The 16,338-nt window shown below is 42.6% G+C and overlaps 1 protein-coding gene across 4 annotated transcripts in view; it reads left to right on the top strand.

Moving 5' to 3' along the window:
• The window catches only part of map2 (microtubule associated protein 2), a 54,875-nt gene extending 39,268 nt beyond the window's left edge, over positions 1-15,607 (top strand). For 2 of the 4 annotated variants that reach the window (XM_022761702.1, XM_022761687.1), the window contains 8 exons: positions 5,587-5,642; positions 7,009-7,123; positions 7,335-7,391; positions 8,204-8,514; positions 12,141-12,233; positions 12,943-13,024; positions 13,489-13,601; positions 13,713-15,607. In XM_022761702.1, coding sequence (XP_022617423.1) covers positions 5,587-5,642; positions 7,009-7,123; positions 7,335-7,391; positions 8,204-8,514; positions 12,141-12,233; positions 12,943-13,024; positions 13,489-13,601; positions 13,713-13,922 — 1,037 coding nt within the window. In that variant the 3' untranslated portion in view covers positions 13,923-15,607. The remainder of the gene's footprint in view (positions 1-5,586; positions 5,643-7,008; positions 7,124-7,334; positions 7,392-8,203; positions 8,515-12,140; positions 12,234-12,942; positions 13,025-13,488; positions 13,602-13,712) is intronic. The other 2 variants (XM_022761695.1, XM_022761711.1) reach the window with 2 other exon arrangements.
• The last annotated feature ends 731 nt before the right edge of the window (positions 15,608-16,338 follow it).

Here is a 16,338-nt window from a genome sequence, read left to right as displayed (position 1 = left end):
GGAAGTCATCAAGGTGAACACAGCCCGTCACAAAAAGGTGTGTGTGGTTTCATGGGGTTTTGTGCGTGTGCATACAGTTTGTGTGAGGGTACTGAGTAAATGTGAGTCTGTCCATTGCCTATTTTGCATGATCCTCTCGTGCTCTGTTCAGGGGCACACAGACTTTCTGCTCTTGACTTATAAATTGTGATGCAACTCAGGCTTTGCTGCCAACCTTCCTCTGGCTTTGTTGCCCTTAAATCCTTAAGCTTCTGCTTCAAAACCTGAAATTGCCATGTGCAAAATGATGTGACATAGCATTTTGATTTTGTGCTTTTTCATGCAAAACATAACCATTTGCTTTTCATTGGAGCGACATTAGAAAACCTGATCAACCATATTGTAGTTGATCATTTCTGCACTTTTGTATTGCCAGCTACATTGCAAATGCAAATATCACTGTCTAAACTGTCAAGCATTGTAGACTTAAGTGTTGCTAGAATTAGTTGTCTATATTTTCTATGTGGGTTTTGCTGGAATATTGTGTGCAAGAAATTGTTTCTGAGTACACCCACGTGTATGGGTGCTTCATGAATCAGTCCTGAATGTATTTTAAGTCTGTTGTGTATCACTCGCTTTGAGTTTCAATGTTGTTTTCATTTCATCCCAAAGCAAAGGATAATCCTGTTTTCCTATTGTTACTAAGATCACACTTTGGACATTTTAATCCACCCTCATTGGACATATATCATCATCCTTATCTTAAAGGCTAATTGAATAAACTAAAAGTATTTTTCTTTTAATATTTTGACCATTGGGTTGACCATTTTCGTCAATCCTTGCGTATTGCAATAGGAATTCAACATATTTGTGTACATTTATTTCTTATCATCTAACGTCATGCAACTCATTCCGTCATTCCAGTTCTGCACGCAATCTTAGGTGCTGTGATCCCCCCTGTGCTGTTGTGGCCTGCCACAAAATACACTGTGCTGTGTGTTTTGCTTGATGGAGAGCTACTGTATCTATGTGCAGAGGGCCTCGGCTTGACTGTATTGGCTAGCTTTTGTGGATGCTGCTAGCAAAGCTTTTAGCTAATATGATACAGCACGAAGTTGTACAGTGTCCTTCAAACTCACAGCCCAGCTGGAAGAATGTATCAGTAAGGCATCTTGTGAGTCCGCTATGAAAGAAGATGAACCTCAAGTGCCGTCGCTACATGGAAAGCAGGTGGCTGTTGAAAGAGCAACAGCTGAAGGAGCAGAACTCGCCCCGACCGAACCTCCTCCTCCCACTGTGAAAGATAAAGATCGCTCCGACACCTCCTCAGTCGAGCTGGGTAACCAAGACAGAAAGGATGTAGTAGAAGAGTCTGTTGACAGCCAACTGCTTGTAGAGTCCAAAGCAAAAGAGGTGAAACAGTCTTCACAGGCAGAAGAGTCCTCAAAGGTTACGTCAGAAGAAAAAGAGGGAACTGTCCCGCCGAGCCAATCAGAAGCCCCTATGAATGAAAGCAAGGAAAAAGTGGGGACGGTTGAGGAGATAAATAAGGCAGATCAAGACAGTGGTAGTGACATTAGGTTGCATGAGACGCCACCGACTGGTATTCAAAAAGTCGACCAAAGACAAGAAACAGTCAAATCAAGTCCAGACCCTGCTACAGAGTTGAAATCCACATCGGAAACTTTTGTTCAACACGAGCCAGGAGCAACAACTTACTTTGAGACATCCTCAAAAAGCCATGAAGAAGAGTCACCGCAACCTCAGAGTTATTATGAACTCAGCACAGCATCAGAGACAAAGTTAAGTGGGGAAACCCATAGCATTGCGCAGAAGCTAGAGGAACAACAGGAGAAGAAAGTCAAAACATGTCCTGGTAAGATGTCATTAGAACAGAGAAGCCTCTCCTTGAACATCACTGTTGGATCCTCAGTGGGACAGACAGTGAAGAAAGAGACGTCAAGGACCTTCTTGGACAGCTTGGGTCCAATCAGTGGAAGTTTTGATGAATCTGAGGTTTACCCTTCAACACCATCCGTGGAGAGCCATAAACCCACGTTTCCTCCAGCTGTCTCAATTACCCCAACTTCCACTGAATCAACTGAGGATATTCCTACCAAGGAAGATACGCCTCAACCTTCTGACAAGCACAGTTTTGAGCAAACAAGCAGCCTCTCTGAGATGTTGGACTTGGCTGGATCCCTGCCACAGCCATCACTAGAGAGGAGGGAGGTTGACCACATGAGACGAAAGTCAGTGCCCGCTGATGTATCAGCTCTGGTGGGGAGTTCTTTGGCCAAGCTCGCCTTGGGAGATCAGACCTCCAGGGTGGTGGGTGGGGAAAGACAGCTGGAAGAAATGGGCTACTGTGTTTTCAGTGAGTACTCAGGGCCCATGCCTTCTCCTGCTGATGTACCCAGTCCTGGGGAGTCTCCCCACCAGCACTTCCCTTCTATGGAGGGTGAAGTTGAGGAAGAGCTTGGGGCCACAGAAGTGGATGATGTTCACAAGGGAATCCAACAACCAGATGAGAAAGGAACTGTAGCTGACATATCTCAAAAAACAGTAACTGAGAAGAAAGATGCACCAGTAAAGACTACCCTGATTCTTGAAAGAGCTGTGACAAGTGGAGTAAAACCTGATCGGCTAAGAATCCCAATCACTTCTTCAAAAGACAGACTGACTGAGTTTCGTTTGGAGAGTGGCCTGCCTGGTGACATAAAGATCCAAGCAATCCCTGAAGTGGACATTGAAAAAGACCCCTCCCGAGAGGCTTCTCCAATCCCACCAGACAATTCCTTTACTTTCACTCATACGGAAACTGGAATCAAGGCTCCCCCAACTCCCACCACCCCCAAGTCCCCAGATGATACACCCTCAGAAAGCCAAGACACTGGAGAGAAAGCTGGGAAAGATGTCTTACCAGAGGTCAAAGCAGAGAAAGATGTGAAGTTTGACAGCACCACTGATGATAAACAGCCAGGGTTAGACAAAGAAATGCTGACACCTGAACAGAAAGAATCAGAAAAAAGTGGAGAACCAGAAATGGCCAAAACTGACATACCCTCAGCATCATCTCAGTCTTTAGGAGAGAGCACAGAAATAGATGACAAGAAGATTCAAAGTGACCATGGGAGACCTGAAAAATTAGAAGGAATAGAAAAATATGAGACCTCAAAAGCTGTTCAGGATTCAAGCACTGAAAAGCCCTTAGATGAGAAAGGTGCCCAAATCGAGTTACCGGAGGTGACTGTGGAAAAGGGTTCACCAAAGCCACACATATCCTCCCCAATCATCATTATACCTCAAGCACAAGTAGAAGAAGAAGTGGATGATGAGGATGATATTGAGATTGCTGAAGAGCCTCAAGAGATGATGGAGGAAGCTGAAGAGCCTGTTCTCCCCAAGACAGATCAAGCTGTGGTTGGAAAGGAAGAGCAAAAGAAAGTGGAGGTGAGGCTGATGGTAGGTGATCAGGTGTTGGAAGAAGATCCCAAGTCTGGAGCAGAGGAATGGAGCCATAGTGCCCAAAACAGTGACGATGGGGAGCCTGCGACAGACAGTTCACACTTGTCTCCATGCTCTGACCACGACCCACCACAGCCAACGGAGGATGGAAGTAGAGATCAAGGGATGGGGAAGGATAAACTAGCAGACGACCCACAAATAAATAGAGAAGAAGCGAAGAAGCAAGGGGATGAGGAGGTAAAGAAAGACCAAACAGGAGAGGAGAAAGTGAGGGAAGTTGGTACTGATGAGATACATGAAAAAAAAGAGGAGAAAATGATGGAAGAAGAAGATGAGGGGAAGAATAGGACGGTTGAGGAGGAGGAGCAGAAAGACATCGAGATTGGTCAGGAGGTGGAAGAGACTTCTGATGTGCTCTGCCAGACCAGTCAGACAGCTAACGATGAAACCACCATGGACGTCTCCATCCTAGATACAGAGAGTGGCTGTATGGACTCAAAAGGTATTACAGCTTGTAAAATGAATAAAGCAATCAATTGTAAAAAAATAAATTAATAAATTAAAAAAGTTAATTTATACTTAATCTATTGTTCTTATATTAAAAACTAACTAACACCAGAAAGCTTGTTGCTAATAAGTCTGTATGTGTCTTTTGTGATAAGGTAGTTCCTATCAATAAATGTGGAGAATTAGTCCTGTTTTGATCCTTCTCCACTGCAGATGATGACAAAAGTATTATGACTGAGCAAATCGAAGCCCTTCCTCACACCCAGAGTCCAACCAGTACACCTGTGGTGGTGGACAGACCCGCTAAACGGGCCCCTGGCAGAGGAAGGGGCAACTCTGGCACTACTGAGAGCAAACTGTCCCGCAAAGTACCCAGCCACCATCCAAGAGAGGAGATGAAGAAGAAAAAAGGTTTCAGTTCTGTATTCAAGAAGAAGTATTGTTTAGCTTAAAACAAATTGTGTACTTCATTTTTTAACAATGTACATTTGCATTGATACTTTTTTTAAACAGTAGCAGACTTAATAGATTTGTTGTACATTTAACTGAGGTATTGCATGTTGGTATAATCCTGTTTCTCCTTTTTGCCAGTAGGCATGAGGAGGGCTGACCAGAATAAGGTGTCAGTCCTCCAAAGTCGTTCTCCATCTCGAAAGAGTGTAGCCAAAGCGGCGGCCAGACATCCTAGGCCTGCTCTGCTTCACGGCTCTGCTAGACGCAAGGCCACAGGTGAACACTCTTCACCAGGAATCAGTGCCGTGGATAGAGAGAGCGAAACCAGATCTTACCATAGCACGGTATCTGGAACTGAGCACCCTATGCATGACTAAAATACCAATAATCCCAATTTTTTTTTAAAAGGTTTTGGTCAGTATTGAGAATTTTCTACCAAGATCATGTGGTTCTATTTGAGACAATACAAGAAAACAAATATTAGTTGGCATAATTGATGAGAAATAAACAAAACAACGTAACAGCTATTGACAATGTTGCCTCTCTCTATTGATGGCACTTTGAGAAAGTGAGCAGGTACAATGTAGCTGGCAAATATCATGTGCTGTTGACCCATTTTTAAAACGCCACATTTGCTCTGTTTTTCTCCACTGACATGTCACTGCACTTTTTGGTTTGGACTTTTGTTTTGTGGTTTCATTTTCTACCTGTCAAAAATGGTGCATTTTCAGCTGTTAGGGTTCATATTCATGTTTTTTTTGTTGTTGTTTTCTGCTCGCTGATGCTGTAGTTTGTGAGTTGTATTTAATGATGGTGATGATGAGTGTACTGTTTTTTTGTTTATGAGGAGCCTACTGTAGCTATTTTGGGTTTTACAGCTCACTTTTCTATGTTTGCTGGAAATGGCTTCAAAGTTGTGTGTGTGTGTGTGTGGTCAGTTGTGTGAAAAAGCTATGAATGTGAAGAGAGACGAAAAATATTGTAATGTGAGTTTTCTGATGCGTGATTATCTGATCTCTGTCCATTCAGAGTGCATAATGCATATATATATATATGTATGGATGTACTGTATATGTGTATGTTTGCGTGTGCTGTGTGAGCATGTGTGTTCACACTCGCAAATGTCTCCCCCTGCTGGTTTACACTGATTATTACAGTAGGACTCTTCTTTCTTCACAGGGATGGAAATCCATCAGCCCCTCAGTGTGGCCCACCAGTCCAGGGAGAGGACCACTGTAAGTATTATGATCTGTGACACACACTCATAACGGCTGTGATTCTCATTCGCATGGAGTTTTTTTTCCTTTATTTTTGTAAATGCATCTCATTTGATACCAGAGGGTAATTGTTATTTTGCTCTTTTTTCAAGGTTTATGATTGCATCTAAATGTAAATTCAAGCATATCTTTACTGACTGTACATATATTATGTCAAGTTCACTGAAGTTGCATCATTTTAAGGAGTAGTATATTCTGGCAAGCAGTTGTCGCATTAGTCTCTCAGGACATTTCACCACACAACTCTGTGTTGCATCACGGGGGCCCGTTGTTTGCTCGAGAAACTCAATATTTTCTGTGCTTTTTCTTCTTTTCTGCATGTCTGCATTCATATCTTTTTTTATTTCTCTGTGTGCATATTCCTTTTTATCTTGCATGCCTGCCTCTATCCCTGTCTGTTCCAGTCTCGACAGAGAAAGCCTGTGAGTAAAGAAATCAAATTACAGTTGGCGTGTACAGCGAGGTGTACATTTTACCGAACAAAAAAAACCCAAAACACTCACAATGTGCAGTACGGTGACAAAGGGGCTCACCCGAATCATGTTTTCATCTAAATCAATCCCAACATTTTGACTCAAAACTCTGTCTTTTCCATAGTCAAGTCCTCTTCTTCCCTTTGTGTTGGAATTTCATCCTGTTTTATGTCTTTTAAAATATGAAAATCTCTGTCCTTCTAAGGGTCCAGATTGTCCACTCTTAAAAGAAAATCAAATAACCAGATGTGTATGTTGATCATTCAGTATCTTCATTCGTAATTCACCATAACAGGGTAACTTTTCTAAAATAGAATAGCTAAAGATACTGTGATACAATTGAACATACACTTTCATGTTCAATGTGTCTGTTCTTGAACTATAAATAAGCACATTTCATCTCTAGTCCGTCTCCATCTCACTTCTTCATTTCTCCATCTGTTTGTCACCTCTCTCTCTCCCTGCCTGCACATCCTCCACCTCTCCTGCATGTTTTCCTGCCTCTCATCACGGTCTTCGCTCCAGAGCCCCACGCGGGCCGTTCTGTTAAAGATGGCAGTGCAGCGTCGGGGGTCCGATCACCGTCCCCCCCGGCCCGGCTCTGCCTGTAGCCTTAAACGGAGCCCCCTGGTGGAGGCGGAGCTCAATGAGGCCCGCCCCTCCTCTGCGTGCTCCCGCCCGTCCCCTCTGCCAAAAAAATGGGCAGAGAAGGTAAAGTGAAAGGATAACGGGGACTGATAGGTAGCTGTGACCAATGTCCATCAACGCTGCACGTGATGAAGCCTGGGTATTGACTCCCCATGGTGTGTGTGTGTGTGTGTGTATGTGTGTGTTTGTGTGTGTGAATTCAGGAGAGAGCATACCGCAGCCCAGAGAAGAGGTCATCCCTCCCCAGGCCAGCCAAATCTCTGACTCGCCACATCCCTGCTGCTGAGCAAGAAGACAGCACCCCCACCAGGCCAACCTGTAAGAATACACACACATTAAAAAAAAACACACACACACACAGAAGCTTCTAGCTCGTTCCCCCTCCCTTTACACAGCAGATTGCCTCTTTATTGATCTTATTGACTCTCCGAACTCACTAACTTTGGATGATTTGATTACATATTAACTCACGCCGCCCTCCACGCCCTGCCCTGCCTCCTTGTCCTTTTGCCTCTCCTCTCTCTCAAAGCGTTCCGTACCGAGTCCAGAGCGGACGGCAGGTCTGGAAGAGCCCCTAGTATGGCAGGTAGACCACCCAGTAGCTCCTCATCATCGACACATGACATCTAGTTGTTAGCACATAGTGTTTCTGTTTTTGTATTTTGATTTTGTTTATTAATTACACCAACATAGGTTATAGGAGTGAGCATCTTCCATTGACAAAGAATTCATCCATTCATCTTGGTCACATCTTATTCTGAAAGGTTTCTGCAGGTTTTTTAAAATGATTTATTTTTCAATCTCCGTGCAACGTAATTCACCTTTTAATACACAACAGGATTGTAATATCCAAAGCATGCTTTATTTACAGGGCCTGCTCTGCTAGCTAAAAGTTTACAGTTTACAACAATTTTGCTTTGTTAAACCTGCAGTTACCTTATCAGAGAAACAGGTGGGATCCATGACGACAGGTTGCTACATGTTGGTCTTATTCAAGGCATTGTTGGCTGAGATCCTATTGGTCCTGCACCAGTGTCCCAGCAACAAGCCTTCAGCATTAAATGAATTCAGCTGCCTGTGTGTGCTTTCACGCTCCTTGTCAAACACTCTTGTTTGACCTGGGTTGTTTGTTCTGTGGAAAACGTAGAGAAAATTCGATGCGAACAGAGCAGCGTTCACAGCTGAGAGTGTTATGTTATATATATCATCATCATCAGAACCAGATGAAGGATTACACACACCAGTCCATCCGTCTCTATTTCTGTCTTTCTTCTCCCTCTTTCCTATTTGTCTGAGGTCATTTTGTTCTTTCTTTCTTTTTCTGCCACATTCCAGGAAGGGTTTTTCTTATCCCTCCTTCCCTCCTCTCATCCTAATCCGACCTCTCCTATCTCCTAGGTACAGACTCGGCACGTTCTCGATCAGTGCGCAGCGGCGCCTCCACCCCTGGCTCCTCCGCCGTCACGCCCGGCACGCCCCCCAGCTACTCTTGCCGCACCCCGGGCTCGCGCACCCCTGGCAGCCACACGCCCAAGTCGTTCAGCGTCCTCCAGGAGAAGAAGGTGGCGGTGATCCGAACCCCGCCCAAGTCTCCATCCTCCGCCCAACGGCAGCTGAAGGTTCTCAATCAGCCCCTGCCTGACCTGAAGAATGTAAAGTCCAAGATTGGGTCCACCTCCAATCTCAAACATCAGCCGAAAGGCGGGCAGGTAACGGGACTGTGCTCAACAGTCATAGTGTTGATTCGGTTTTGGAATCACACTTGAGGAAAAACAGAATAAAAAAAATAAAAAATACCTTGAGTTGCAAGAACTCAAGGATTTTCCAGTGGAGTTAAACCAGCACTTTTAAAATTAGATTTTAAAATTTGAACAATGCAATCCTTTTGTCTATCTGGCAAAAAAATCTTTACACCACACAGAGAGGGATGAATTTAGATGCACATAGATACATAATTCACTGAGATCATATTTAATGGTTCTGATTTTAAATTTTGAAGCATTTACCTACTTCTGCCACTAGATGGCAGAGAAGCATAAAGTTATATTGGACACACATTGCCTTTCATTTCTAGCAATATAATTACTGCAAATTATTTCTCTTTTATAAAGCTATTGATTCAATGTACCGATAAAAGACAGATGCAAGAAATGGTAACGTTGAAAACAAAACTGAAAGGTTATTTACTCATGTATGTAACAGGTCTCTAAAAACAGACAGAAAGTGGGAGTTTAAACAGTGGTTTTCTCTTGTGTTTTTCTTACCTTCCTTCCTCTTCTCTGTCTCCTTTTTCACTCTCTGAGTTGTAAAAATGTCGTGCAATGCTCAAATATCTCTCTTCACATCTTCACTATCACTATCACTGTCTGGCCTGCCTCTAAACCCCCTGCCGCGCCGTCACTGTCTGTCTGCTTCCCCCGCGACTGTCCTCTGCCCTCTCTCCCTGTCCGCTGTCATCTCCGTCAGCCTGGATGAACCGTCATCGGCTGCCTCTGGCCTCCACCCCTGACTGTCTCTTTGTCTCTCTTCTCCTCACCTTTTCCCAAATTTCTCTCTACTGAAGAAGCTTCAGCCGTACCACACACGTCCCGTGTTGGTCTTTTCTAAAATAATGAGGTTTTAAACAGCTATCCTCCTAAGAGTATTCCAAGAATACCTCCAAGGAGCAGTCAACCTGCAGAATCGTCTGCCGTGGGGAGCTGTTTTCGTCATTACCATTGCAAGAGTTTCCCTCTGGCTCTGACTATTAATAACTGCAAGCAGGAATTACTTATTGAGAACTTGTATGAAGGACACAGCATATAATAAAATATATCACATATATATAAATATATCGTTCGGTAGGTCCCCAAAAAGAGCCAGATTTACTCGTCTGCCTCTGTTGAACCGACGACAGATGCCTGATAAAAATTTTAAGATTCGAGGTGGCCAAGCTGTTAGAGAAAGAATCTTTTTCCCTTTTCTCCCAAATGAAAATGAAATAACGCACAACCCGTGCATGCACTCGAACTCTTATTCCCCTCATCTTTGTCTATGGGTTTTAACGGATGTGTGGTCGAGTGCAATGTAATAGACTGCAGTTTTTTTTTCATCACGTAGCCAAGGCAGCAGACAGTCTTAATGTTCCCGGAGTATTACAGAGGTGAGACTTTTCATTAACCCCTGTGAAATATGGAGACGGAGGCGATGTATTGTCACTTTGCCAGCTCTCCTTTCGTCTTCGGGGAGAAATGTGACATAAGGGCAGTAATTTTTAATGAAGCTGGGTGATGCACGGCTTGGAGAGAAGCAGCACAGCAGGTTTTGTGGAGCACAGTCTGTGTCAGACTAAAGACTTGATGTTGAAGTAGATTTTTTTTAATGTTAAAATGACATTGGATAACATTTTAATTCATATTTATAATTATATGTCTCAACTTCATTTTATTTTGATATTTGACATTGAAGACTTTTTCAGATGATATTTTTCTTTCCCTCAAAGAAGCATTGCTTGTGCAAAGAAATACTGTTGGTGTGAAAATGAGACTTGAGCATCAGTGCTTTGGTGATATTTCGTTTGGAGCTGTCGATCGGCCCCGCTGCTTTGTCATTGGTTGACCTTGCAGATGTCTGTGCCGCAACAGCTGTAGAAGGGGACAGCATAGTGTGGTAACTGCAAAATAAAAAGAAAGCAAAGAGGGGGAGAGAAAAAAAAAAAAAGCATTAAAATGGATAGCAAGGGCTGTGTGTGTCCCTGTGTGTGTGTGTGTGTGTGTGCAGGTTTTAGGTTTAGAGGAAGAGCTGTCAGGAGAATCCAGGTCAGGTCAGCATGGACCGGAGACAGAGGCTTGTTGTCAGGGCTCGTGTGTGTTTTCCCTGAACCCCTCTCTCTTTTCTTTTACCTTCTGTTTGTGTTCACTTAGGCATTTTTATATTTTTGATTCTACAAGATAACACACATTGGTGCACAAGGCAGAAATATTTTCATTGGTTATGTCAAACCGTGATTTATGAACATCAGCAAGGTTATATATATCTGTATTTGATTGTCGGTTTACTTAAATTTGTAGGTCTGGGCTTAATAATATTAATTACCCGATTGGTTACCCTTTGAATTTTTCGTTGAGCACAAGTCTAAAGATTATTCGTCCAGACAAAGTGTTTCTGTGATTCCGCCCGACGAGGTTTAACTTGGCCAATTCGATTATTTCTGCCTCCTAATCACCACTGGAAAAACAAGAGAACAGTTTTGCCACTGGACTTTCCCTGCATTTGTCGTGCATTTGAACAAACAAAGCTTGCAGTGTCTGTGGGTGGGAAGCCGGTGAGGGATCGAGTCTTTATTTGTGTTGTAGCGACTCCTGCAGAGCTCTGCACAAAAGCACGAAGAAAAGTACTGTAAAATGTAAATACATGTTCAATGTAAATGCATGTGAAGACACATTGATCACCCATCGCACACTTTATTAAACGAGGCACATATAGTGTTTTTTTTTTTTTTTTTTTTATTATTCGATTTTGTTTTAGGTTCACATTTTAAGCGAGAAGCTGGACTTCCGTCATGTTCAGTCAAAGTGCGGCTCCAAGGATAATCTGAAGCACACGCCCAAAGGAGGCAATGTATGTACGCCTTTTCTCTTTTCTTTCTCTTTCTCTTCTCTCTCGTTTTCTCTTTCTCCCTTTCAGCTGGGGCTGCTGTAGCGCTCTCTCATGCTACTTTTATCTGTTCATCTGTCGGCCCATCTGTTTGTCTGTCAAGCAAAACAAGGCTTTATTCCCAAAGTGCAATGAATCCGAGTTACTTCTGTGTCAACAAAGAAGTAAAGTTCCCTTCTCCCCTTGGAAGTGATTTTTTTGTTTGTTTTTATTTTGTGAATTTATGTCTTTAATACTTGTTCAAATAATGGATGCTGCACTTGGGAATTAACTCTTTAAAATAAAAAAAATGCTTCAGGGTGCTATAACAACTCTGTTTAAAAGAGGAACAAAGTTCAGGGCTCCACAGATTACAGCATTACAAGTGCAGCATCTGCACGCTGATACCTGCCTTTATCCCTGCAGAAAAATTCAACTTTCTCAATAAAAAGCTCCAGTTTGTTTTCTGTGGTCTAGATAAGCTGAAATTTGAATGCTAAAGTGAGCTCCGACAGATTGATCGGTGGTGGATTTAAAATTGGGACACTTTTACAGGATTATTTCGGGGCGGGGTGGGACAGGACGGGACGGGACAGGACGGGGGGGTGCCTTTTTTAAGCTCCCCCCCCCTCTACTCCTGCTTTAGAAAACCCTCAGTGTTGCCTGTTTGTTTGTGTAAAAAAAAAAGAAAAGAAAAAAAAAGTCACCCTGTCATTCCCAGGTCATGATTCCAAGTGTTAAACTGGATTTTAGCCACGTTCAATCTAAATGTGGCTCCCTGGACAAACTCCAGCACACAGCAGGCGGGGGAAACGTGAGTGACTCCGCAGAAAAGCATATACACACACACACATTCAAAAGCATCTCTCCAAGTCCTCTCATTCTAATAAACTAAACACATTTAGCTATGAACATGTCTGTGAATTGTAGCCGTGGAGTGTCGTCATCTTTATCAACTGTGTTTTGTGCCCCAGAAGCAAATATATTCAATTTTCTACTTTCATTTGTACCAAAAATATATCTATTTTTTTTTTTATTTGCCTGGGCCACAACATGCAGTATCTCTGCAGAGTGTATAAACTCTTAACATAAACACCTCTCTACAGCATGCAGGGTTGTCACCGTATCTTTTTAACAGTGTTTGTAGACGCACTAATTCATATCACCCATGGACAATAAAGTTTAATTGAAGCATCTGCTCCCTGTAGCATCACGTAGTGCCCGCGTTCTGTGTTTGCTTGCTGTCTGTGTTGTCGCCGCTTGCTATTCATGTTAACCCTCTCCAGGGAGCCGACGTCAACAATGTCTCATCAGCGTTGCCCGACCTAATCCGTCTCCATTCGTTCTTCGTGTTGTGTCGTCCTATAGCTGATTTGTAACTTTTCCATACCGACTTTTTGCTTTGCATCACAAAACATATCGCATCGTCTTCCTCTTCATTTCACGTCTGTGTGTGTAGCTTCTAGCTTTCCTCACTGTCTTTTTCTTGTAAACTTGGATTTAATGTACAGTGCTGCCCACAGATCCAAATCCAGACCAAGAAGATCGACTTGAGCCACGTCACTGCCAAGTGCGGCTCTATGTCCAACATCCACCACAAGCCAGGTACCATAAAGGGCTGCTTTTTACTGACCCTTGTGTATACACAATATTTAATGTGCCACTTTGTGTAAGAGGCTGCTCTTTATCAGTGCAGCATATAATGTCTGAAGTTAATATGTAGAGATAACAAGATTACAAAGATCTAACATCCTGTAGAGATTAATAACAAACTTAAAAGCTCATTTAGTTTAGTTCAGATTATTTTGCAGAGTTTATACATGTACATTTCTGCTGTTTGGTCTCAGTTTAACTATTTTATATGTGATTTTACATACCTGTGCCATGTTTTAATAGGTCAATATAGGATTTCAGCCATATTGCACTGCCTTATATGAAACTGCATGTACAGAATTAAGCAACTCAAACAGGTGTCAAACAGGAGAGTCTTTGCCCTGAGCGTAGCTAGGGAGAAGTGATGCAGCACAGGTTTATTTCTTTTCCTCTCCTCCTTGCTGTCCTGCTCCCAGGGGGAGGCCACGTGCGTATTGAGAATCAGAAGCTGGACTTTAAAGAAAAGGCCCATGCCAAGGTCGGCTCCCTGGACAACACCGCCCACATTCCTGGAGGGGGCAATGTTATGGTAAAAAGAAGCACGCAAATATCTTGTGCACACGATGTCTCTGTCCCTGCCAGATTTGTGTAAAAAAGAGAAAACAACCTTGACCTAAAGTCTCTTGTCCGTACCCGCCAGATTGAGAGCCACAAGCTGAGCTTCCGGGAATCAGCCAAAGCCCGAGTGGACCACGGCGCTGAGATCGTCGTCACTCACTCCCCCGGGGTCGAGACAGGAGGCACTTCCCCTCGCCTGTCCTCCGCCGGCAGCATCAACCTCCTGGAGTCACCACAGCTCTCCACGCTGGCCCAGGATGTCACCGCCGCTCTGGCCAAGCAGGGCTTATGAGCCGGCTGCCTCCGCTTCGGATACCCCTCCGAAAAAGAAAAAAAAAAAAAATCCACACCATTACTCCTCTTCCCATCGGTCTCATTCACTGATAAGCATCCAGTGTTCTCCCAAGGTTCCTCACTGCAACATGACCCCCCCCCCCCCCCCCCCACACACACACACACACACACTTGACCCCACAGGTTCTACTGTTGTAGTTGATTGACTGTCTCGTCCATCAACACCCCTTCCACCCTTTCCCGTGGGATTTTAAAAAACTGAATTCTAAGATTATCCGTCATTCACCCCCTTTAAAAGGGACACGCCCAGTCAATCTTAATTTTGTTTTTCCATTCATTTTTGTTCACTCGAAATATGGACTTTTCTGTTTTGTTTCAGATAGGTTGAATACGAAGGTTTGACTGGATGTGTTTGTCTAAGAACGCGTTGATGGTTTTATGATTGTACAGTGATATTTTTAGCGTGAAAAGCATCACTACATTCCACTTGTATGGGGATAAACTTTAAGGTGAACTCATGCATAACGTCCATTCAGAATTTATATGGTACTGAATGCAAGATATAGCTACTAGATACTAGACGGTAGTCTTAAAGATACATCTGTGTGTGAGAGACATAACTTACAGAAACATGGCGTGTAACTGTACCTGCAAAAGAATGGTTGATGAGCATGTCTGATAAAATGTGACATTTTAAGTCAAACGACATGAATTTTTGTTTGTTTGTTGGTTGGATTTTAAACTTATGATTTTCCTGATATGTGCTGAATTGTTGGACAAATTGTGTTCTCTTGCTATGTTTTCTTTTTATATATGTCACTGTAGTGGAAGTTGTTCCAGTTTTGTATGTTCCCTGTGGCTGCACTGGCTTATTAGCACTTAAATGTTGATAACCATTGCAGTTATGTTGAGTCAAGTGCTAAAAGGCTAGCTTTCCAATAGATTTCTCTTTTTGTTCTCTTTTCTTCAAACCAATGGGCTGCTCTTTGTTGTTTGGTTTTACATTAGCGCTGTGGTTTTATTAGGCTACATCAATGCTGTTATGCTGGCATGGCAAATGGATTATAAATAAATTAGATCTATTTGGAGCAATCTTAAACTTTTCAGTGCGAGTGTAAATGGCCAGGGTGCATCCTAGTGTCTAAACTTCAAGGTCAGATCCCTAAAAAGCCTCTCACGCTCCTGTGACTTTTCTCCTTTTGGCAGAGAGGGGGTCGTACAACGTATCTGAATGGACAAAGGGCCCGAAGTTTGTTTTAAAAAAAGAAAAAAGTGGAAAGTAAGAAGCTTTATATGAAAACATTCCATTTGAAAGAGCAGCTACTTGGCCCTTTTGTGCGATTGAACCGGTAACTTTAGAGGAAATGGAAGAAGAAACTGAAAAAGACCCTCAACTTGCAGCTGTTAGGATTCATAAAAAAAAGAGTAAAAAACAGAACAGTTCTAGCATATTCTCTGCTCACCATTGTGAAATTCCTCTGCCCCCCACCCCCCTTCTCCTCTTCTCCTCCTCCCCAATGTCAGCTGCCCCTCCAGTGTTCTTCTGTGCTTCCTATATTCTTGCTCCCCTGCTCCCCAGCCCCTCTTTGCCTGTGTAAGTGTATTTAAAAGACCATGTAGATGTGTGCACACTCTCCAATGTTTGAGACGTACTGATGACAAATGCTCCTACAGGATGATGATGACAACAGAAATAAAGAAAATAAAAAGTGGTTCTCTCTAGTTTTTATTTTTTAATGTATATGTATAAGTGAATAGGGACAATATGTTAATGTGCATGGCTGGTGTCTATACTGATATATTGGAGACTTTTATTGTGAAAAACTGCCAGTGGCAACCTCGTGAAATTTACTGGTATACTTGTGTATAGTGGTGGCTGTATCCAGTGGTGGATGATAACTTTATTTAAAGGGTTTTTACACCTATTTAAAGCCTAGTTTGCTTGTCACAGCTCCTATTCATCATGTAAAAGCAGCTGTGTAATGTTTTCAGGCGTTTCCAGAAGCAGCTTTTCAAAGTCTGAAAAAATAACCTTAGCAAAATCATAATAATAATTCTACTCCAATATATTATAAGGATAAATACTGAACTTTTACCCTGGTACATACATATATCTGTCTAGTTTTTTTTTTGCAGATAAAGACTTTAGGCTACATACAAAACATATGACCAGCTTATAAAATATGATGCATTACTACAGATTAAATGAATGAAAGGAGCAATATGCAGAATGATTATTTTTCATTTTGATAATCGAAGTACCTTTTGTAGTCAATACTTTCCCTTGTGCAGAATGCATGCACTTATGCAGAATCTGCATTATGTGCAATATTTTATAGTGTTGTATTGCTACACTTATTTCAGAAAACAAGTCTGAATACTTCCTCCAACACATCAAATTCTTTCATAGGCCA

This window comes from Seriola dumerili, unplaced genomic scaffold, assembly GCF_002260705.1.
Source record: "Seriola dumerili isolate Sdu_G_001 unplaced genomic scaffold, Sdu_1.0 BDQW01000019.1, whole genome shotgun sequence".
Lineage (NCBI taxonomy): Eukaryota > Metazoa > Chordata > Actinopteri > Carangiformes > Carangidae > Seriola > Seriola dumerili.
The sequence above is the reverse complement of the archived record's forward strand: the minus strand, read 5'-3'. Positions and strand labels throughout refer to the sequence as shown.